Source organism: Enhydra lutris, unplaced genomic scaffold (assembly GCF_002288905.1).
Source record: "Enhydra lutris kenyoni isolate GAN:26980312 unplaced genomic scaffold, ASM228890v2 scaffoldscaffold3, whole genome shotgun sequence".
Lineage (NCBI taxonomy): Eukaryota > Metazoa > Chordata > Mammalia > Carnivora > Mustelidae > Enhydra > Enhydra lutris.
The window spans coordinates 20,802,251-20,826,293 of NW_019154087.1; the positions used below are offsets into that span (position 1 = coordinate 20,802,251).

Sequence of the window (24,043 nt, forward strand, 5' to 3'; positions counted from 1 at the left end):
TTTAATGATTTAGAAGAGAGTAAAAACTTAAAGATCTACATAACAGTTGTAAATTCTGATAATCTAGTTTATTTTTATGGCATTGCCCCATCCAGAGCTAAGTTAGGATTGGCTCTCATGGAATTATCTTATATTGTAGGATTGGTTAGTAAAGAGATGATGGGAAATAGCTGGAATTCTACTTCAAGAAGAATCGGAACTCTGTGGGATAAGGGATTGTCTTGGCAACCTGTCTTGACTAATCTTCCTTTCAGATTATTCCTTTCTCTTGGAGAGATACTATAAAATCATTTCCCAGTGACCTTCACAAGGAAAGGACTGCAAAAAATGTAGAGTTGGTAAGAATTGATCATTCATATCATCACTAGGCTGTACCATGTTTCCATTTTAGGCAGAAGTGAACCTAATTCTAGAATTGTGAAGGAAAAGTTGACACGAATTGGTTGTTTTGTCTTGTCTTCAATGCTAACTTGGACTGCTGATTTGAAAAAAGAAGTTCACTCTGCACTTAAAATCAGTTTGAAGCAATTCAGCCCAAGTGTATCTGAAGCATAAATGATATCATCCCAACTAGTAAATGCATTTTTTGAAGATATATCACATTTTAATATATATTCTCTTGAGTTTTCCAATTTCTCTTCTCTTTTCTTGTTTTTTAAAGATTTTATTTATTTGAGAGAGAGAGAGAGAGTGTGTGTGTGTGTGTGTGTGTGTGTGTGTGCGCACATGCCCACAAGTGGAGGGGAAGGAGGGGAGAAAGAGGGAGAAAGAGACTCCACACTAAGCAGGGAGCCCAACATGGGACTCAGGGCTCAATCTCAGGACCCTAAGATAATGACCTGAATCAAAGGCAGACGCTTAATCGACTGAGGCACCCAGGTGCCCCGCCCCACTTCTAAAGATGGTATTTCTTAATCTCTTTCTTTATATTTCTTTTATCCAAGGTTTCTCAACCTTAGCAATACTGACATTTGGGGCTGGATAATCCTCCACAGTATCCAGGGCCTCCACACACTAGGTACCAGTAGCCAACCCCCATCCAGTTACGAAAACCAAAAATGTCTCCAAACACATTGCCAAATGTCCTCTGAGGGGCAAAGTCATCACCCCCGTTGTGAACCACATGTAGATTAAAAAAAAAAAAAAAAGATCCATAGATTGAGCCCTGGTAACCCTTCAAGGTTAAAGATAGGGGAGATAAAGAGAGAACCAGCAAAGGAGAATGAAAAAAGAGCCGACTGTGAGGTTGGGAAAGAACTAAGGGAAGATAGTATTCCAGAAACCAAGTGAAGAATGAGTTACAGAAAAGGAGTTAACATCCGCATCGAACAATGCTCCTTCTTAACCCCCTGAGAGGAAGACTCATTCTTCAAGGATTTAACAGTAAGAGTGATGAAGCATAGGACAACAGGCTTGCTGCAGATAGGAAAATGTACCAGATGTAGGCTATAATATATATTTTAAGATTTAAATGCCAGTGATAGTCCCAAGCCAAACAATCTGTGTTGTCACAAAAGCATGTTAAGATGGCAATTTAGAACTTGTGACAATGGGGATATGTTGAATACATATTATTTCTAGTAAATTGTGTGTGTGTGTGTGTTACTAGTAATTCCAAGCTTTGGCATCTAGTCAGTTCTAAGGTAAACCATATGTTACTACTAAGAGTTCCAGTACTGATTTGTGAGTTCACATGCATATGAGCCACTTCGGGACAATTGTATGACAGTGTGACTCTCAGGCCCTTGCATTTTAAAGTACTTTCTTTCTTTCTTTCTTTTTTTTTTAAGATTTTATTTATTTATTTGACAGAGATCACAAGTAGGCAGAGAGGCAGGCAGAGAGAGAGGAGGAACCAGGCTCTCCACAGAGCAGAGAGCCCAGCTCGGGGCTCGATCCCAGGACCCCGGGACCATGACCCGAGCCGAAGGCAGAGGTTTTAACCCACTGAGCCACCCAGGCGCCCCTTAAAGTGCTTTCTTAACTTGGAGGAAAGAGGCTGGCTTTGGGTCTAATAAAGCAAGAATAGAAAAGAAAGTTTTGCCCTCTGTAGGGTTGTCTGTCCCCTATCAGTTGCATCAGAAAAATGGCTTTAGACCTTATTATAATTTCAAGTTAATCCATGTGGCCAAATGAATCATAGTCCCCCAAAGACGTCCATGTTTTATTTATGAATTTGTATGTGTGTTTCTCTTCTACAGCAATAGAGAGAGACTGCAAATGCAATTAGGTTAAGGACTTGGAGATGAGGAGATTGTTGGGGAATATCAGGTGGGCCCAATCTAATCATAAGAGTCCTTAAAATTGGAGAATAGTTCTTTCCAGGGCGTGGGCCTGGATTATCTCTCGCACCCAATGAATCTCAAGAGTCCTTAGGAGGGAGGTAAGAGCAGAGTCAGAGGAGGTAATAGGATGACAAAAACAGAGTTAGAGAAGACAATGTGACCTTAGAAACAGAGGTGGGAGCAATGAATGCATTTTGAATGTGGAGAAAGCCAAGGTTGACAGGCAGCCTCCTAATGCCACAAAAGGCCAAGAAAGATTGCCCCCTAGAACCTCCAGAAGGAACACAACCTGGGTACACCTTGAGTTTAGCCCCACAAGACTCATTTCAGACTTCTGACTCTGCAACAGTACGATAATCCAATCATGTCGTTTGAAGCCGTGACATTTGTGGGACTTTGTTACAGCAGGGATGAGAAAGCAACGCAGTCCAATTCGTGAGGCCGATTGTCCTCATTACCGGAGTTCTCAAAGCTAGTGTCTTTGGGCTTTATCTTCTTCTGTCCCTGAATGAGCATTCATATCTGGAAGGAGCCATGTGAATACCCTAATCAAAATCTTGCCGCATTATTATTTTCAAGAGCCAAAGAGAGTTCTTTCTTGGGTAATTGGGTGATATCTCATGGGTGAAAAAAAAAAGTCTGTCATTTCCACTCCCTGGCTAATAATATATTTCTTCTCGTCATTGCCAGTTTTTACTCAGGCTTCGTATCTTATGTAAATTTGCTTTTGGTGACAAAAAACGTATCCGTGAGCTATTCCACGAAATCGTCTTTATCACTTCTGAGCTATTTTTTCTCTAATCCAGAAATAGCATTTGGGACATGTTTTCTCATTGCTTTTCCCACAACCCCTCTTTCAACATTTCTATCCACGGGGAAAGTCAATGCAACAGTCTATTTAATCAACCAGTAGTTACCATGAAAACATGTAGTCGTGGGGTTTTTTGTTGTTTTTTTTTTTATAGTATTTTCTAGCTTCTTTACAGTTGTCTGAAGCAACGAGTATAAACTAAAACTCTCTAAATATAAGGTGGTAGTAGACCGTAGCAGAAATGGATCACTTTTCAGTTCAAACGGTTAGCCCTTGAGTATAAAGAGCTCATAAATTTGAATATGTTTGTGCTGTTATGAGCTGGTGTCTGTGCAGCTGTCATTTTGATTTAAGTCTGGGAAAATTGTGTGTCTGAATTGGACTTAATCTTATAAACCTGAAATCCGGTTTCTGTTCCATTGTGAATAATCATAAATGCTTTTAACAGTGTTTTTTCACTTCTGGTTTTAGTCTCCACCTCTCAGAGTAACCTATTTTCTACAGAACATTTCAGGGCTTCTTTAGGATGAAGACAAGCAGGAAACAAAATTCTGTATTTGACTCTAGTTTTTATTTTTGTATATTTTTAATATCTTATAAAATTTCAAAATTTTCTATTTCTATGGTGCACAGTCCATTAGAATAGATAGCAGGATTCAAAAACTTGCGGCCTTGACCCAAGCCCATAATTAATCATGCTTTGTGTAACTTTGGTCTGAGAAAACTTTATTTTCAGGGGAAAAAAAATCCCTAATCCCTTATTTCTACTTTGTGATAGATTTCAAGACTGTAAAAGGTAAAATTTAATCTGGTAACAGGGAGTCACTCACCGCTCTTATAGCATAGAAGACGTTTCAGAATTTTTTTCTGCTCTCTGTATTCATTATTATATTCATTTTATTCATTATCATGATCTTAACGGGTGAGCATTTCTTCATTGGAAATTCGGATGAAAGCTTTCTTTTTCTTAGAACAAAGGGCATTTCTTTAAGGGAATGAGCACAATGAAAGTGAAGTGCTGATGGAACCACTTTCTGAATTCTCTTTCTGCATGCTGTCTCCTATTTAGAACTTACTGTTTTTTTACACGACCTCTAGAACGTCGTGTTTTGCCATGGCAAGCACCAGGAGCTGATATATTATACAAGACAGTTACTTGGTAACTTGGCAATTCTATTTCAGAGTGACCCTCGGTACCGGGTAATCAAGTTGAGCCATGCTCTCAGACAAACCAGAAACTCCAAATGAGTTTGTTGGTGCCGCAGCTCGTCATTAGTTTAAAGTGGGAGATTTGTCTACCAGGACCCCTGACAAAATTTTTATTCACAGGTGGTCGCAAGCTTTACTCTTTCGAAGGAGATGAGAAACTCTAACCTTTGCCAAAGCAAGAAGTTTAATTATTCCTTTGTTTTTGTGTTCTCGAAAATCTTTAATTCTAACTTTGAACTCGAATCTTTCTGATCAGTTTTCTGAAACCATGTCGTCTGACACAAAGAAAAAATATTCTTGCATCTCTGTAAGATGCAGTATTTTAGGATTAAAAGGGACATTTGCTCTGGAGGACTGTTAAGGGACACTGAACCAAGTATCAGCTTTCTGGAAACAATGCTACGGTTGGCCTCGAAATTTGCTCTTCTTTTCTCAGGACAGGAGAGTAGTCATCTTTAAGCGAATAAGCCTTCAAGTTGGTCCCATCTGATAATTCCTGGAAAGAGCAGCAGTAGTTCATCTAAGAAGTTCCTTCCGTCTGTACCACAGCACTCAGGAACCCCAGCAGCTACCGAGGCTGCCAGTGTGGGCTATGGGGAACTTGTGTGTTGATTTAGAGATCTAGAGTCAAACTTCAGCCACATCTACCCATTAGAAGAGAAGTACTCAATGCCAAGTTTCCCCGTGAACAGATCTCTTTATTCCCGTCCTGCCCCCCCTCCCCATCCCAGCTCAAAGACTTGGAGAGCTCTCCATGGCCTCAACCAGGGCATCGCCATCTATCTTTACTTCCCTCTTCCTCTCTCCCCCAGGGCATATTATGGTATACCCATGAGTGAGGCTATTCTTATTTATTTAAAAGGAAGGAAAAAAAGGAAAATTAAGCCACAGATTCCAGTACTATACTTCAACTACTAGTCATAACCCATTCCTGACCACACACCTCGCACAACCTTGAGAAGATGCCAGAACTTTAATCTGACTTTCTTTCATGTCTTCCCACCCACTGAGGAAACATCGGGTCTGACACATGCCCAGCGTAGCTTATCCCTAGAGGTGCTGCTTTCCTCCCACCCCAAATTCCCACTTACATCTTTCCATCCATCCAAAGCCTCAAAGGGTCTGCCTCAAAGCCCACCCTCCACAGAGCATTTTCTAATCACAGCAGTATCTCCTTCCTCAGAATTTTTAACAGACATTATTATCTACATTATTTACGGGGCTTTGTGTGTATGTGATTTTAACATTTTGAAAGTAGAAAGATCCTATTTCCCCCTGTAAAAAGAAAAGAGAATTCATCAAGATTTTTAAAAAGGGGACAAGGGGTAAAAATGGTATGTTGCCATATATGTACAAGCAATTTTCTGTAACAGGTCTGTTTTAGGAGTAGTGTACTTTCCTAGAAAGAGATACACAGCCACACCCTTTAATCCACAGTACTAAATACAAGTTTACTTTGAGCGTGGCCTACTTCAACAATAGAAAAACTGAATTACAAAAAAATGGTTTTCTCACTTTTTTTTTTTTTAAATAAATAAGGACAACCTGTGATCTTTCAGTTTGCATCTGAGAGGAAAGTAAAATAAGAAAGAGGTATTTGCAACTCAAAAAGACTCAGAACTATTTGGCTTCCTGGGTCACACAAAACTGGTTAGAATAACACCCTTTTCTTTAGTCACGGCTTTGTCTTACAATTATGAAGTCACTATTCATTTGTACTTATTATGGATCTATTTCCACTATTATTCTCTAAATCATTCTTTGTCAGAATTTCTGGGCAGAGTTAATTTCTAGTTATAATTTACTTGTGAATAGCAACTCCTGGAAAATTTCCATTATTTGTAATGTAGAGAAATGCCTGTATGAAGTGTTGGGGGTAATTCTCAAGAATAGGAGAGAATCCAGTCCCAGAGCACAACTTCACCCTCTCAAGAAAACCTTCCTTTATATTCTTACCAAATTATGACCACCGTTGACAATGGTCCACTGAATGTCTTGTTGGCAAAAAGCCAAGTGTTATTTCCTCCATCTCTGGGTCTGTAATTTGTTTGTGGCCTTAAAATTACTTTCAGAAACTTGAATTGCTTCCTCATTTGAATCAGGAGCTGATCTAAAGGAGAAGTCTTAAAAGAGATATGGCCTCTCCAATTAGCATTTTTTTCCCCCAGTTTTAGACTCTTTGGAAAATTTTCTCAACTAGAAAACGTTCGGTGCTTGGTAGCTATCAGCCAAAGCAGGTGAGGTGTTCAGGGGTCCTTTTCTTTTCTTCCTCGAAGTTTTGTTTGCATTTTCACAACCCTTGTACCTTACACATGCATGGTAACCACAAAAACAAGGTCACTAAGGCACAAAGGCGTTCAGGCCATCTCCCCCATAGTGTTCATTAGCAAATACCCTGTGTTGAAAGACTACCTACTTGGAAGTGTCGCCATTCTCAGATGAATTTGTCTGACACTTCAGAAGTGCACAAGTCAGCCAACAGAGATCTGGAAGTGAGTATTAAAGGGACTCAAGCTAGGTCCTGATTTCTGTAGAAGCTCAGGGGTTGGGCGGAGGGGGGAGTTTCAATGTATACACAGTCTTCGACAAGTGTTATTGGTTAGAACACTAAGTACAAATCATTAGCAGCTACTCTGGTGAGAATAGGAAAAACAACACCTAGGAATGTTTTGGATGAGGGTAACATGATAAAGAAGTCCAGCTTTTTGAGGATAAACGATAAAGCCATTATCCGTTCTTATTAGTTATGGGTAATGTCCATTCACATCGATGACAGAAGTGGAAGGGGGGAAAAGAGTGAATATCAGGGCAACAAGCTCAAAACACATCAGTATTTCATTTGGGTGTTCTTTATTTAGTTGGTTACTTTGTAATTATAGCTACAGAAGCACTGTACTGAAAGGTATTGGGCCCCTATGGTGAAGGGTTAGGCTATATGATATACATTTAAGATTCTTTAATGGTAGGAGTCCCTACCCTCTGGAAATTGCTAATGATCCAGTAACAAAACAATGTAGTGTTACCATTATACCCAGCTATGGAGGCCTGCCAGAATATGAAGTATTATTAGATTACTATATGGAAGCATTAGGGAAGTTATCTATCCCTATTAAACAGTAAGTGGGCTAGCAGGAAGTCATTATTCACTTGACAATGATTGAATCTTTACCAAAGAGATGGCAGAACCGAACGGCAGCTTGAATCCATTTAAATTGCCCAGTATGTTAATGAAAATCTTAATTTATTCTAAGTTAAATGGAAAAAAATCATAATACATTCAACTATAAGTGATACATTTGGATTTCTCAGTTGGAAGAGGTAAGAGTTCATGCCTCCTTAGATGACTCCCTCTTACAGAAGAAGTGTAAGGTTAATTCTGAATTAACCTAAAGCATTACATACTTGAATTTTACCACAATAGAAGATTTAGAAAGTATACAATAAGCAATTTATTTGTATTATAGCAGGTGACTCAGATATACCCTAGACAATTAAGTTATGTTTACCTACCTGCTTGAGCAAAATTTTGGTAGTTTTGGCCCATATACAGTGTGTAGCTATGTGATCATAAGAAAGTAATGTCATCCAGCACCACACCCTATCCCCCATTCCCTCTTCTGTTGAACGAGAAATTTGGGCTCCATCTCTCTAAGGTCTCTGGCAATTCTCAGATTCTCTGTGTCTATATTGATTGACTTGGTTGCCCTAGCTATGGAACTGAAGGTTGTTTAGTAAAGATAATCTTTAGAAAACACATGGAAAAGAGAAGGGTCTGTGCCAGGAAGTTAGTAGTGCATTAGGACTAATTCTTATTCTTAGCTGAAGAAATGCAGAGGAAAACATCCTGAGGGGAGATTTTTGTATTTTTCTTGGTTCTTCGAGGCATATTATTTTTCCCCCAGTGGCTAGAATGATAGGATCACATACAGACAGCCATTTAATTTGGTTCGTAATTGCAAGAAACACAATTAATCTAACCATAACCAAAATCCGAATTAGATGGAATGAGCAAGAGAAAGAATGATAAGCAATTTAAGAAAAAGCTTTTGGGGCGCATATATAGTTTATTTGTATTCCCCAGGAGGTAAACAGGGTCTAGATCAAAGTGTTCCAAACCCCCAAAATATGATAGTTGAAACATGAAGGCATGGAGATCACTCTTGGTGTATTCACAGTTTAGCAACGTGCCACACAGTTACACAATGACCATGCAATTCAGTAGGAGGGCTTGTGGAATTCTTCTGTGGCTATAAGATAACACATCAGGTGCACCCTTTTTTCTTGGGAAAGTTTACCACAGGAGAACAGGGAGATCTGAGGCTTAACCTCTAAGCCGGTTTGCTTATCTGTAAAATGAAGACAATGCTGTACCTACATTACGGGTGATTAGGAGGATCAAAGAGAAAGCTCGTTAGCACTGAGTGGCCCCCACAGGACACCCTTCCTGAATCATACCATGAATACTGTCACTCATCGTTACTTTTATAACTTAGAAAAGAACAACAAAATTGTTTTAAAATTTTTAGGAAAGAATACAGACTATTTCATATTACTACGGCTTACATTAACTTGATAGAATTTGGTTTTTCGCGAGTCCTTGCTTAGATGGGTGTAAATGCAGACGGTGATTAGGACTCAATTTAGTGACACACACTTGCAAAATTCATACATAACATATATATGAGTAAACCTACAAACACTCATTCACATTTGTATTCATATTTCTCGGATACACATATTTACAGCCAAAAGTACTTTCTTCTTGAAATGTTTAATAACGTTCCTATAAAACTGTCTCACGTTTCCACCTCTCTTTGAAGTATAGAAATTGCCTGTTTCTTTATGGAGGAAGAAAATGGATCATGTCTTTTCCGAATATTTCATTCTTTAGTAATTTGTATGTTACTGGGAAAGTACAACCGTTCATTCACGCAGTTAATGTTTACTGAGCACCTAAGGACATCAGTGCATAATTATTTTTCTCTATCAGAAAATTTGATATGACAAGACCATGATCATCTAACATTTAGCAAGTAGTGACTATGTGCCCAGGTCCTATATTTCCAAAAGAATCTGCAAACCTCAGTTGGAAAGTGTTTCATTCCATCTTTATGGGTTGATTTCTGGAAATCCACTTTACTGGGTGGTGTTCACCAAGTAGGTCACATGCCTACTAGGTGTGCTGCTTGTGAAAATAATTAGATCCCTCCTTAGTCAGCAACACATACAGGCAGTGTCAGGGAGAAAAATAGGAGGCATTTGCAAAAAACTAATTCATTTTGCTTTTTGTATTAGGCTTATAACTTACTTTTCAATGATTTCCCTTTTAATCTCATCAAGTGGGGGAATATCCATCTTAAGAGAAATAACTGCTTTTTTAGGAAGTTCATTCAGGTGCTTAAATCATTTACAAGGCCTCTGTTACTTTCTTTCTTTTTTTTTTTTTTAAGATTTATTCATTTATTTGACAGACAGAGATCACAAGTAGGCAGAGAGGCAGGCAGAGAGAGAGAGGGGGTAGCAGGCTCCCTGTGGAGCAGAGAGCCTGATGAGATGCGGGGCTGGATCCCAGGACTCTGGGTATCATGACCTGAGCCAAAGGCAGAGGCTTTAACTCACTGAGCCACCCAGGCGCCCCCTTCTGTTACTTTCTATTGAATCGTAGTTGTATAGAATCGTGTTGGTTTTGTTTTTGTTCTTATTGGCATTATCAATAACACTGTTTACTTCTTGGTACAGTAGTAAACCAGCAGGACCTAGAGATTCTAATTAATATTGCTTGGACATTTCTGACTAGAGTTCCACCTAAGCCTGACAAAAAGAGAAAAAGCCTGTATTCCTTCATCCTTTTGTTAATCTGGTTTTATCTCTTTACCCTGAATATTGTCTTGGTTTTATTTCTTTCCTAGAATATTTTTAAACAAATCCAAGACATGTAATTTCACCCATAAATAGTAACTAAGTACTTTTAAAATTATAACTAAAAACTTTCTCATTTTATTAAAAATGTCTTTTTCCAATTGGTTTGCTCAAATATAGAGCCTTCAAAGTCTATCTGTTACCTTTGATTATAGTTTCTCAAGCCACTCCTTAATCTAGAAGAGTCCCGTATTTAGATTCCATACTCCTGACTTATTGAAGACGAAATTTCAGTTGTCCTACAGAAGCTCCCACAGTTTATATTTCCCAAGGATAGGTAGTAAAATCCGATTTTGATTAGGTTCAAGTTCAAGCTCTAGGGCAGGTGTACTTCAGGTACAACCTACATTCTTCTTTTGTATTGTACGATGTCTACCAGTTATCCCTATTATTAATGATCATATTGAAACTTAATACTTGCTCTTTTGGTGGAGAAGATCTCAGGAATCCATACTGGGGGTGCCCTAAGTCAAGTGCTCTAAGTAACTTGATTTTAATGTTTAAATCCCTCAGTGAAAGTTTTTCTTTTTGTACCTTAATGCTATGTTGTTGAAATTTTTAAAGTCATGGAGCTCAAAAAGGACACAGATCTATTACGATATGTGTTGTTTAATCTAGATTGACATAATTTGTCAAGGGAGGTTTCCATGGAATGCCATGCCATCAGAAGGATGTTTAAACATTCTTTCTTCATGAAGGGGCACATTCCCAAGAACATGCTCTCAGCGCTTACGAAGAGAAACTGGTATAAAAAATTGCAAATAATTAGTAAATATAAATTTCTCATGAATAAAAATTAACTGCTTAGAGATTTTTATTTTCTAAGATACTGGGTTTTTGTCTGTTGCAGGAAGAAATCTTTCCTTTTTTCTGCTCTGTATGCTGCCTTCATATTTGGTGGTCGGCACCTGATGAACAAACGGGCGAAGTTTGAACTGAGGAAGCCATTAGTGCTCTGGTCTCTGACCCTTGCCGTCTTCAGGTAGGTTTTTCTTCATTTTCCCCAATGCAATCCATGCATTTCATCAGACTTGGCGGAAAGAAGCAATGCTTGAGCATTTTATAGCCCATATTTTTGATCGTTCAGTCCATTGAAGAGAAAATAAAGCCATGTCCAGAGAGTAGGCCTTCATTGCAACCAACTTGCCATATTATACTCAGTCTCTTCTTTTCAGGCTCTCTCCTTTCTTGTCCAAACTGCTCATGCAATGATCCAGTTAATCTCATAGGCCTAGAAGCGAAGTGTCAATTCCATTATTGCTGTTGCTTAAATATCGCTGAAGGGCTACATGCACAGCCACACCTGTAAACTATGACACAGTAGGGTTTAAATGTGCTGGGCTGTTACTAATATTTAATGAAAAAATGGCACTCAAACACACACGACTGGATACTGGACCCCTGTCTATGTCCAGGATTATTAGACCAGAGAATGCTGTTAGCTCTGTGTCCCCAAAAGCACCATTCACCACCATCGCCTGGAGCTGACTTGCTGACATATGTTTATGCAAACAGTTCTTACTTTGTCCTGACTAGAACGCATCATAGAGGCTGTTAGGACCTGGCCCATATCTCCAGGGGCATTTGGAGCCAACATTCAGACACATTCCTAGAAGTTGAGGGAGCATTTCCAGCTTTGTAGTATTTGGTGATCTAGGCCATCCCAAGATTAATTAGCACACAGCTGGTATCCATCTAAGTGCCAGAAAATACCTACAGCAGTAACAAAGGCACCTGCTCTCTTTGTGTTCTGCTTGTCAAGACCCACAAGTTTATAACTGGGCTTGAGGTAAGGGGAGTGGAGGAAGTAGATGTAGATATCCTACAAATAAATAACTATTTTAATATTTATGAATATTCATTCTTTCCCACTACATATTAACTGTTCCACCACCAAGCGGAAATAGATGGTATCATGAGAAGCCTCATTAGTCACTCAAGGCTTATTAAAAATGATCAGGCACTGGGCACCTCGGTGGCTCAGTGGATTAAGCCTCTGCCTTCAGCTCAGGTCATGATCTCAGAGTTCTGGGATCGAGTCCCACATCGGGCTCTCTGCTTGGCAGGGAGCCTGCTTCCTCCTCTCTCTCTCTCTCTCTGTGCCTACTCGTGATCTCTCTCTGTCAAATAAATAAAATTTAAAAAAAAAAATGATCGGGCAGGAAGAGGATTTTCATAAACTCTGACAATCTGTACATTTCCATTATGTCAGATCTGTACATTTCCGTTCAGCAGGATTCCCCGAATCTAAACACTCATTTGCTTGCTACTACTGGCTGTCCTCTAATTCAGTGCATTTTGTAAGTTCTACATATGAAGTACTCAATGATTTGGATCAAAAAATTCTTCCATTTTAATCTGAATCAGAACATGATTCTCTGTAATACAAAGAGCATTTTCATTTTTGTTCACATGTAAGTTTCACAGAGCCTGCCACTACTAAAGTGTTTTGCTATTTGAGGAAAAAGTTACCTTCTTTTTTTAAAGATTTTATTTATTTATTTTAGAGAGAGCGTGAGCTCAGGGCTGAGGGGAGAAGCAGAGGGAGAAGAATAAGCAGACTCCCTGCTGAGGGTAGAGCCTGGTGTGAGATCATGAGGCGGGAGCTAACCAACTGAGCTACCCAGGTGTCGCAAGGAAAAAGTTAATCTCTATCCTAATGATGCCTTTCAGCATTTCTATTTGGAAAAAGAAGGAAAGAGAAAGAGAACAAAATTTTGAGTTAGAAGAATTAAAAATGTGGGGAAGGGAGGACCAGCAAGATATTTTTTTAATTCATTGAAAATGTGATTTTGTGCGTGTGTGTATTTTGCCACTTAGAAATAATATCTTTCCTCCAACTTCTCAAGCTTGCCCATTAGCTTTCTGTAGGAGCCAGAGACTCAACTCTGACGAATTTGCAAATGCCACACACTGTATTTACTCATGAACTAAGACAACTGAGATGGGAATTAATTTGGATATGCCGAGTACTTAAGCAAAAATAAAAACCCTGCCTTCAGACCAATCGACTTCAGAAAGTGGTGTGGGGTTTTTTCTAGTTTGGCAAGAATTACCTATAGCATATTTTTCTTCTCACTCTCTACTTTTGGATATTGACTTAATATATGATAGTAGCCTTCATGCAAGCCATATACCATTGAATTTATTGAAAGCTGTCTTAAGTTTAGATGGAGTCAGTAGAATATGATCATGACTGAGTTTCCACCGGGACTACAATGTGTTCATTTTATTTAAGAATGATTTCTCCACGGTTTTCTTGCCAGTTTCTCCTCATCACCCAGCACCCGGCACCCTGCCCCACCCTTTCCAGATTCAAACCCCCAGCATCTGGTGTCAGTGAGTCCTTAGTAACAGGAGTGGGCTAAGGACACTGAGCCCTACCCAGATCCCACCCACCCTCAGGACAAGCATTTCCTTATTTGTTGAGCTTGTTCTATGTGGCATTTGGCCATAGATATTTGAACCTTTCCTTAGGATCAATGTTGAGAAAAATCCTGGTACTTGGAATTAGTAAGTCCTTTAGATGAGATTGTTTCTCCCGGCAAAAATCATCAGATGCTTCAAGGTGCCTCTGATCCATTTTTCTCCGACACCGCTGAGTCATTAAATGCTGTTGCTATGGTATCTTGTCTGGGTTACTATAGTTGATTTGTAAAGCATTTTCTAGGCATTTATTTAATAACTCCAAATCCTCCTAGATGGGGTAGAGATGTGTGTGTTTCTGACTCAAGCAGCCTTTATCCCAGTATCTGTCTGGCAGCGTTTTCTTCCCTCTGGTAGCATCAGGAGTTTCAAGGAGCCTTCCTGGTCTCCGACCCAGAACAGGTCAAAGCGGAGGGCCTCGTCAGTGTACATCAGAGTCAGATGTGTTGCATATTTTTAGATGCCAATGTCACACTTGCTCGAGATTTGCTTACTCATGTTTCCTGGTGATTCACTCTGGCTTCAACTGTGTTAGGCTTTATTTGCACAAAGCCAAAGTTTCCATGCTTTGCAGTCTGACTTCTCATCTTGTTATTAACTGGCCATTTGTCCTATTGAGGCTCATTTTTATCTCCTGGCTGTATTCTTACTTTGCCACTAAGTTTCAGTGTTGGCTTAAGTATAAAATATATTCAAGCTTAATTTTTAAAAAATGATTTTTTTCTTTCTTTCATGAGATTTCCAAGAACAAAGTGCTGTCTTTAAAGATAGCACCAGAAACATTTAGAAAAGTATATTGAACAGTGCAGAGCAGCAGATGAATGGTATTTAATCAAATCTACTTGTGATTTTTTTACCCACAGATCAACATTTAATATCTGGAGAATTATTAACAACCTTATTATTATTGTTAAGGCAATAAATATACAATAAAACCAACAGAAACTATTTGGATGAGAAAATAGGACAGCTAAAAAACTTGTTGAAGGGGAAATACATCACTGACCTGTATAATGATAGGACGTTGAAAGTGACAAACTTCAGAATAACTTAATCAATTTAATCAGTTTATACTCAAGCACTCTGGTCTCACATTTTGTTCTGTGGTGGCCAAAAGTGGTCCCTCCTGATCCACAAAGAACAACATTACAGAGAATGATTGCAGTGATAGTAATGATATAAAAGAAATGGGTCCATAAACTATAAATGTAACAGGAGAAAAACTCCTATTGTATTGTAACAGGTTAGAAATTTCACATTTTTAAATGGCACCAAGGAGGGCAAAAGTAACAAAGGAAAAGATAACTCTAGAAAACACATGCTGAGTAGCAAAAAAAGCAATCTGCTGAATAAATATGGGAATGTGATGCCATGTATGAAACTTTCATAACCCATAAATTAACACTACATTTTATTTATTAACATATATGCAGTAATAGCAAAAAAAAAAAAAAAAATGAAAGGTTCAGGCTAATGATTGTCTCCGCTTCTGTGGAGGTAGAGAGAATGATGGGATCAGAGAGGGTCCAAAGGAGTCTTCAACTCTTTTTTTGTAAGGTTTTTATGTCATCGCGAATAGATCGTGAGAAAAAGATAATTGCGTTTGACACAAAGTATGGATGGCAGGTTTTTTTGTGGGGTTTTTTTGTTGTTTTTAAGTTGGAAGCAAATAATGAAAAAAATCTACTTTTCAAAAGAAAAGCTGGCAACTGTACTTAATAAGATTCTGGTGAAATGCTGGTGTACATTAAGTAAAACGAGCTTATATCCAAACACAAATTTTGCCCTGTTGATCCGCACATTTCCCCTCCCTACCTAATGGCAAGTTTATAGTTAGAATTAAGAATATTTTTTGTTTACTGTTTTCTGATAACAATCCTGAGCTAAGAATGTATGTGTGGGGGCGCCTGGGTGGCTCAGTGGGTTAAAGCCTCTGCCTTCGGTTCAGGTCATGATTCCAGAGTCCTGGGATCAAGCCCTGCATCAGGCTCTCTGCTCAGCAGGGAGCCTGCTTCCCTTCTCTCTCTGCCTCCCTCTCTGTCTACTTGAGATCTCTGTCAAATAAATAAATAAAATCTTTAAAAAAAAAAAAAAGAATGTATGTATGGTTCAAGTATAATTTTAGGACCTTTCTTTTCCATCCATTTGTTGTTCGACTCTTTAAAGATTATCTGGGATTTCTATATTGTATAAAGATATATGGTCTGATAAACAACTTATAGACAGATCGAAGCCAAATAGTGCTCATTTAAACATTTGTTCATCGTATCATTTTGTCAAAATGTTTGTGTTTTGTTTTTATGTATAGTCTGTTTGAAAATGTAAAATATGACCATATATATATATATATATATGAATAAATATGGGAATGTGATGCCATGTATATATATATATATGTATATATATACATATATATGTACATACATATACATGTGTGTATATATATATATATATATATATCTCATATAGATAGATCAATACTTTGTGCCTTTCTTCCTCTCTGGGTTTTGTGCCATTTTATCAAAGAACCATAGAAATCATCGCATGCTTTGCTTCTGATGCCATATTTATAAATTACAGCTTCTGTCTCATTTTTTTAAACTGTAATTAATAGATATGTAGAAAAATCTTCCTTCCTGAAGGCAGGGTATAGAAAAGTTTTTGCAGAATCAAACAGATTTTTCTCAAAAATAAACTGTTCATTGAGACGTAAGACCACAGAGACTAGAAATAACACAATAACCAGATGACGTGGTTGTTTCAAAGGTCAGGTCAAAGAACGCCAGCAAAACACATCCTGTTTCCGTTTGCATCAAGAGAAATGTGAAGCATCTACCCGGAATAAAAAGCCCGATAAATTATTAAGGCAGGAAGCCTAATGAAGAGTAAAGGCAAAAAAGTCCACTGCCCTAGGAAAAATCACCCCTACATTTTACAGGGTACTTCCAGAGTTGACTTCCTTCCCTGAAGAAGGGCACCGTGTGAACATGTTCTTAAATGAAGATGACAATGTCGAGTCTGAAAGATAACGGCTTTCTTTACATTTTGAGTTGGATTTGAGTCCCTTCCTACCTGAGAGCTGCTGGAATGCTCGCCACAGTCAGACTCAGTTTGAATATCAATTTTGCTCTTCTGTTAAACTACTTTTTGCAGCAAAGGAACTACCAAATAAATCACCTCTACAGGATAACGAGAACACTTCCCTGCCTGTTCCTCCCCAGCACGTGTGCACATAGCACCGCGCGCGCACGTGCGCGCACACACCCTTTAGGCCTTACCCCTCCACACTTCATTAGCTGTGCCCAGAGCGTAGATAGAGAGGAGTTATAGAACATAAACTACTTCATTAGCATTGTGTTTGTTGTGTAGGTGTCTAAAACTGGGTCCTTTGCCAGAATACACGGTGGCCTCAAATGACAGTGAAGCGACGTTAATTGAATCACTTGACTCCTTTTGAGAAAACAAGAGCAGTAATAAAGATAAGGAATGGGCAGCTCCCCATCCTTGAAAAAGTAAGAGAGCGCTTATAAACTGGAATCTGTACGTCCTCACTTGCTCTGGACAGTCCTCGTTCTCTGCTCCTTATCCCACTGTAATTACTCGCAGTTCCCCTCTCATTCTCACAGTGTCCCAACTTGAATGGGAGATGAAATGGCTCTTCTGTTTATACCCATGAGAGATTGTGTTGGCTCAATGAAACAGGGAAAGGAAAAATGCCAATAATTATTTGCCAACTTTGCCCTAACAAGTTTTTATTTTTAGCATTGCCTCTTACCTGAAACTTGCCCTCCTGTCTGTAACCCTTCCAAATGTCTGGCATATCATCACTCAAATTTGAAATCTTCAAACCAGATTCCTTTTTTGTTGACCCCATAAAATATCTCAAAATTTGTCACCATTTTCTTAGTGAACATCTCTAAGTCTTTCAAAATATACAAATAGCTCTTAACCAGTCACTAGGTTGTATAATTCTTCTCAAATATCTGGTGTAGCTGTCTACACCTCTCCATGGCCACACTGGCCACTCCTGTCATGACTTTCACCACTTCTTGAGTATTTGCTGCCACTAATTGCTCTCTCCCAAATGTTTTCTCTGTCAAAGCAGCTCTACACACCATACCATTTTCCTATTAAAACCTTCATTGAAACTCCTTTACTTATTGGTTAAAACATCAATCTTTCCATAAAAAAATTCTGATCTTACCCTGACCCACCTTTCACCACTGCCCTGTACACATTTTCCACTCAAGCCAACATACGTTTCCATTCTAAACAAACACTCTTTTCCCATCCTCATTTCATGTATTTGGACACCTCACAACCCCTTCTCTTTCTCCATTCTTCCACCTTTTTTTTCCCCTTTAAATATTACCAATCGTTTGGTCTTCACTTAGACTGACAGCTCTATGAAGTCTTAGCACGTATCACTTCTTAACGTATCTCAGCTTCCACCAAACTCTTTGCTATGCCTCATTTAACCAGACCCTATGCTGCCTTCCCCATGAGCCTCCTGGGAGACCATATGAGTTTCTTGGGGCCAAACTGTGTCTGGCTGTTCCTGGAACACCTTGGCATGCGCAGAGTTTCTGAATTAACAGATTTTTTAAAAAGTCTCACCTTTGGACACTCCTCCAGTCACATGCACTCGGCATTTTCAGTCATTTCACTTGTTCACCCTTTGGATTTCTTGTGGTCAGCTGTGTCAGACATGCCCAGTCCAGTCTGCACTTGGTATCATGAGGCTCCATCAGTGAAACTACAGGCACATTGTAGGAAATCTGGAAAAGACGAGAAACACTAAGTGTTGGCAAGGATGCAGAAGAAGGGGAACCCTTGTGCGCTGTTGGTGGGAATGTATATTGGCACAGCCATTTTGGAAAACAGAAGGAAGCATTCTTAAAAATTCGAGCTAGAAATACCGAATGGATCCAGCAACTCCATTCCTAGGGATTTATCTGGAGGAAATGAAAACATTAACTTAAAAAGATACACGCACCTCTATGTTCACTGAAGTAAGATTCGGAAGCAATTTAAGTGTCCATCAGTGGATAAATGGGTAAAGAAGATGTCAGAGAGAGAAAGATATGTTAGTGGACTTAAAAAAATTGCAAACTCATAGAGAATAGATTGGTGGTTGCCACAGGCAGGGGGTAGGGAGGTAGGCAAGAGGGCAGAAAGGTACGAACTGCCAGTTATGAAATACGTACTACACGGGGATGTAAGGTACAGTGTGGTGACTATAGTTAATAGTACTGTATTGCATATTTGACAGTTGCTAAGAGAATAGATCTTAAAAACTCTCAGCACAAGAACAAAAATCGTCACTGTGTTGATGTCTATTAACTAGACTTATTGTGGTGACCATTTTGCAATATGTATAAATATTGAATTATTTGGTTGGACACCTAAAACTAATATAATGCTTTATGTCAATTATATCTCAATTAAAAAAAAAAAAGAAATTTGAGCTGGATGTTATATAATTGCAGGGGCCTTCCAAAGGCCTGCAAAGCCCTACACTATCTGGTCTTTGTTATTCTCTGACCTCTCCTCCCTTCCTCCTCCTCCCCTCCTCCTCTCCTCTTCTCCCTATCTTCCTCCCCTCCATCCTTGCTGTTCCTTAAATGTGCTAGTTAGGCTGCTCCTTCAGGGTCCTCACACTTTCCCTCCTCTGCCCAGAATGCTCCTTGTCCGGGTACGCCAATGGCTTCTCCCTCATCTCCTTCAAGTCTTGGCTCAAATTTTACTTTCTTGGTGAGAACTTCTTCAGCCTCTCTCTCCAAAATCACCAAAGTCCCCACCACACACTCCTTACCGCCCTTGCCTGATTTATTTTTCTCCTTGGCATTGCTACCTTCTAGCCCACTGTATGTTTTATAATCTTGTTCATTCTCCTCCTACTGAACTATGAATGCCACAAGGGCAGGAATTTTTGTCTGCTCTTATGCTGCATCTTTAGGGTCCAAATAGGTGCTAAATATTTATATATATAATATGTATTATATATTATTTTTTTACTATATATAATACATATTACATATATAAATTATGTAAAATATTTTTTTTCATTAAAAAGGGAAATAAATAAAGGGTAGGGCCTTGTAGACAGCTGTTAGTAACTCTCCTTTCCTTTTTTGGAAAGTGTTTCTTTCCAAAGGGGGAAACAAGAAAAATTTTCTGCTTTTCCCTTGAATCCGGGAACTACCAATTTTTATTTCCAAGAGAATAATAAGTAAGTAAATGCAGGATATTTTACTCATTTTTTTTTTTTTTTTACATAAAAATGTGCATTGTGAGGGAGAATTCCAAACTGCTGTGAAAAGGACTTACTGAAAAGAAGCCAGGGAGAGAGGCCATTCTGCTTTGCAGGTGGCACTTTGGGCTCTGCCAGTGGGCAGGCTGGCTCCTCCTGACTTTAGGATGGGCAGTGACCTGCAGGTCACTCTGTGGCTCCAGACTTGCCCAATTTATCTATTTCCTTGCAAATTAAGGGGAAAAAACATCTACTCATTACATAATGATTAAGTCCAGATAAGACATAAGCTTATGATTTATGGCAGTAAGTTATAAATGTAGAAAGTTTAGGGACGGCTGGGTGGCTCAGTTGGTTAAACATCTGACTCTTGGTTTGGGCTTAGGTTGGGAACTCACAGTTGTGAGATCAAGTCCCCTGTCAGGGTCCGAGCTCGACAAAGAGTCTGCTTGAGATTCTTTACCCAAATATCTCTCTCCCCCTCCACTGCTCCTGCTCTCTCTCTCTCAAATAAATAAATAAAATCTTTTTTTAAAAAGTTTATAGAGGGGCACCTGGGTGGCTCAGTGGGTTAAAGCCTCTGCCTTCGGCTCGCGTCATGATCCCAGGGTCCTGGGATCGAGCCCCGCATCGGGCTCTCTGCTCAGCAGGGAGCCTGCTTCCTCCTCTCTCTCTGCCTGCCTCTCTGCCTACTTGTGATCTCTGTCTGCCAAATAAATATATAAATAAATAAATAAAAATAAAAAGTTTATAGAAAACTCAGGCCATCACCATTGTAATGCAGGGAGAGAGCTGAGGTTAATGTAGGCACGGGTAAAGAATGGCCTCTCCTGCCAGAAGGGCAGTCCGCTTGACAACATTTGCCTACTTAAAATTGGAAACACTATTCAGTAGTACTTTTCTAATTAAATAATTTCTTTTTCTAGTTATAAAAGTGAAAAGTCTCTCTGTATAAGACTGAAACTACAGGAAGCACACAGGGAAAGCCTTTAATCTCACTACACACAGATATTTATTGTTAATATTTTGGCACATTCCTTTTCTATAATTTAACACTAAGCTTGAGATTCTTTCATCGTAATTTTAATTCTCTGTAATCCAGTTAATATATTTGAGTTTGGACAAAAATAGGACTTCAATAATATGTTTGTATTACTGCTGCTATAACAACTTGAAACAGCTGACACATAAGACATTTTAAATCATTTTGCCAAAATGAATTAGTATTTAAATAGCTGGAATATGATAGCTTTTCTGAAACTTGTGTGAGAAATAACATGAGCATTCTTGAAGAGATCGCTTGGTAATTTAGGATATAAGTAAAATAACCCCTGAAGCATTTGTTAAGGGTTATTTTGAGTTGAGACTCAGTTAAGAATTACCATGTTTAATCTTCATATGTTACCTCACAAATTTTTAAGCAATCCTGTCTGTTAGCAGGGTGAAAAACGAAACAAAACGAAAAACCAACCAAATAAAAACTCTAAGTTTTGAATGGGTTGATTCCTTTAAAACATGTTCAGACCTAACTCTTTTTGAAATTGCCTAATTGCAGGAGTACCTGGGTGGTTCAGTCATTAAGCATCTTCCTTTGGCTCAGGTCATGATCCCCGGGTTCTGGGATCAAGCCCCACATCGGGCTCCCTGCTCAGCAGGAGTCTGCTTCTCCCTCTCACTCTCCCTGTTTGTGTTCCCTCTCTTGCTATGTCTCTCTGCCAAATAAATAAAATCTTAAAAAAAAAAAGAAATTGCCTAATTTCATAATCTGGAATGCATCAGTTGATGCTGACATTGATAATTTTTAAAATGTTTAAATATTGTAGTTGACACATAATGTTATATTAGTTTCAGGTGTACATCATTGATGGTTCAACAATTCCATATATCAGGCAGTTATCACTATGATAAGTCTAATTACCATCTGTCACCATATAAAGTTAGTATAGTACTGTTGACTATACTCTCTATGCTGTACTTTTCATCCCAGTGACTTATTTATTTTATAACTGGAAGTTTGTACCTCTTAATCCCCTTCACTTAGTTTGCCCATTTCCTCACCGCCATTATTAAGTTGACTTAACCACAGTAGTAGAATGGCTGAAGGAATCCAAAAAAGGAATGACCTGCAAAAGGACTAGAAGTTTATTCTGGAGAGGGTCATTTAGTGAGCAGAGAATTAACTGAAAATACTGAGAGCTGAGTCTTCCTTCCCTTCGTGGTCCACATGTCCTCAAGGACAGTTGAGAAACGTAGAAAAGACATGAGATCAGGGTTCAATAAAGAAACATTGGGGGGTGCCTGGGTGGCTCCGTTGTTAAGCAGTTGCCTTCAGCTCAGGTCATGATCTCAGGGTCCTGGGATTCCAGCCCCACACTGGGCTCCCTGCTCAGTGGGAAGCCTGCATCTTGTTCTCCTACTCCCCCTGCTTGTGTTCCCTCTCTCACTGCCTCTCTCTCTCTCTCTCCCTGTCAAATAAATAAAATCTTTTGAAAAAGAAAAAGAAAGAAACATGGTCACTTAACTAGGATTACCCACTGCGGTTAGGTAACTAAAAGTCATCTTCCTAAATATAATGCTTCTCCCATAGGAAGCAACTATTTTGCAAGCCTCTTCTGACCTCAATCTTAAAAGTATTGGCAGTTCTTTCTTGAAAGCTACCAACTTTTCTCCTCTGGATTTCAACCCAGAACTCCAGACAGTAGCTGCTCGTCTGTTTCTGATGATGCTGTGAACCTGACAGGTGGCCTAGCTCTCACTTGATTTTGCCTATGAAATAGACTGCCTGGGTTCCTCCCTTAAAAACAGCAGTTCCTTTAGTCAGGGCTCCCAGTGGTTTAACTGGTAGCAAGGTCTCCTCGCAACTTTTCCCTACTATTTGTTTCAAAGCATTTGCGGGTGAAAATTAGTGGGGTTGTTTGATCCCTTCTTATCATCACTTATGCTAAATTGTCATGCTGGCAGGAGTCTGAGGTACCCAAGCGAGCCTCACTGTTTTCTCACCCATGATAGTTCTTACAGTTTGCAGAGCCCTAGGATTTGGAATCAAATCTATATAATTAAAATACTTCATCGTTCACACACAGCATTTCCCTAAAAGCATAATAAAGCAGTGGTTTACTTTTCTTCCTTTCATTTCATTACTACTGGTATAAGACAGGTGGCCTTTTTAAATTTTTTCATTCCAGGACATGGATAAGCGCCACAGACCTAGAGAGGATGTGCAGGGTAATTGAAGTGGCCAAGAGGGATTGCTCGCTATTCCTAGGTATTTGTTTTAACCCAGAGCCGGAGCAGAAATCTTCAATACAACTTTCCATAATTGTCTAGAATTGGAAATTATGAATCATTAGCTACTTAGAGTTGTCTTGTGTGGGAGGTAGTGATTTGGGATTTCTGTAAGTGTTTAGCTTTAAACTGGAGTTCTACTAGGTTTGTACTAAAAAAAAAAAAAAAAAAAAAAATCAAAAGGGTCCAGGGCGAGACTGGAGAACTTAGGAGAGAAGGGCTGAGAAGAACACCTAATTCTTGCCTTTAAAAAGAACGTATTTCAAACTCTAGAACTTCTACAGTCTTGAACATAAAGCCTGGCCCGGAAAGATTTTATCTTCACATCTTGTAATGCTTCTTGCCACCTCATATGTTTTGGCTGAGACCAAACCCATTTTTAATCACACCTAGGAGTGAAGGAAATGTACTTGAGTGTTGTCCTCTAATCTGCTGATCGACATCTGTAGGATGTGTATGTAATTTTCTGTGCTCCTAAGGACTTTGATCCTTAAGTTCACAGAGCAGAACTAGGGTAAATTTTGAAGTCATTAGAAGAAAAGGCAGATTCCAGATCAAGATCACAATAGAGGAAGATCCTGAACCCAACTCCTCCCATGGGTACACCAAATCTATAGCTACATGTGGAACAGTTTCCTCCGAAAAAAATTCTAAAACCAGCTGAGAGGGTCCCACACATCAGGCAAATGGGGAAAAAACCCACATTGAAGTTGGTTAGAGTGACTTGAGGCACAGTCTCACCATAAACCCTGCCTTAGGCACCATGACCCGTAATCGGGAAGTCAACTGAAAACCTGGAGCTTTTCCCTGAAGAGTGCAGGGTTTGTACCCCACATCAGACATCCCAACTTTTAA

At 39.1% G+C, this 24,043-nt stretch overlaps 1 protein-coding gene across 1 annotated transcript in view; it reads left to right on the top strand.

Annotated features, from left to right (window-relative positions):
* The window catches only part of LOC111155573 (ELOVL fatty acid elongase 6), a 132,903-nt gene that overhangs the window by 81,295 nt on the left and 27,565 nt on the right, over window positions 1-24,043 (top strand). The window contains exon 2 of the mRNA XM_022515821.1: window positions 11,075-11,206. Within this exon, the coding sequence (XP_022371529.1) occupies window positions 11,075-11,206 (132 nt within the window). The remainder of the gene's footprint in view (window positions 1-11,074; window positions 11,207-24,043) is intronic.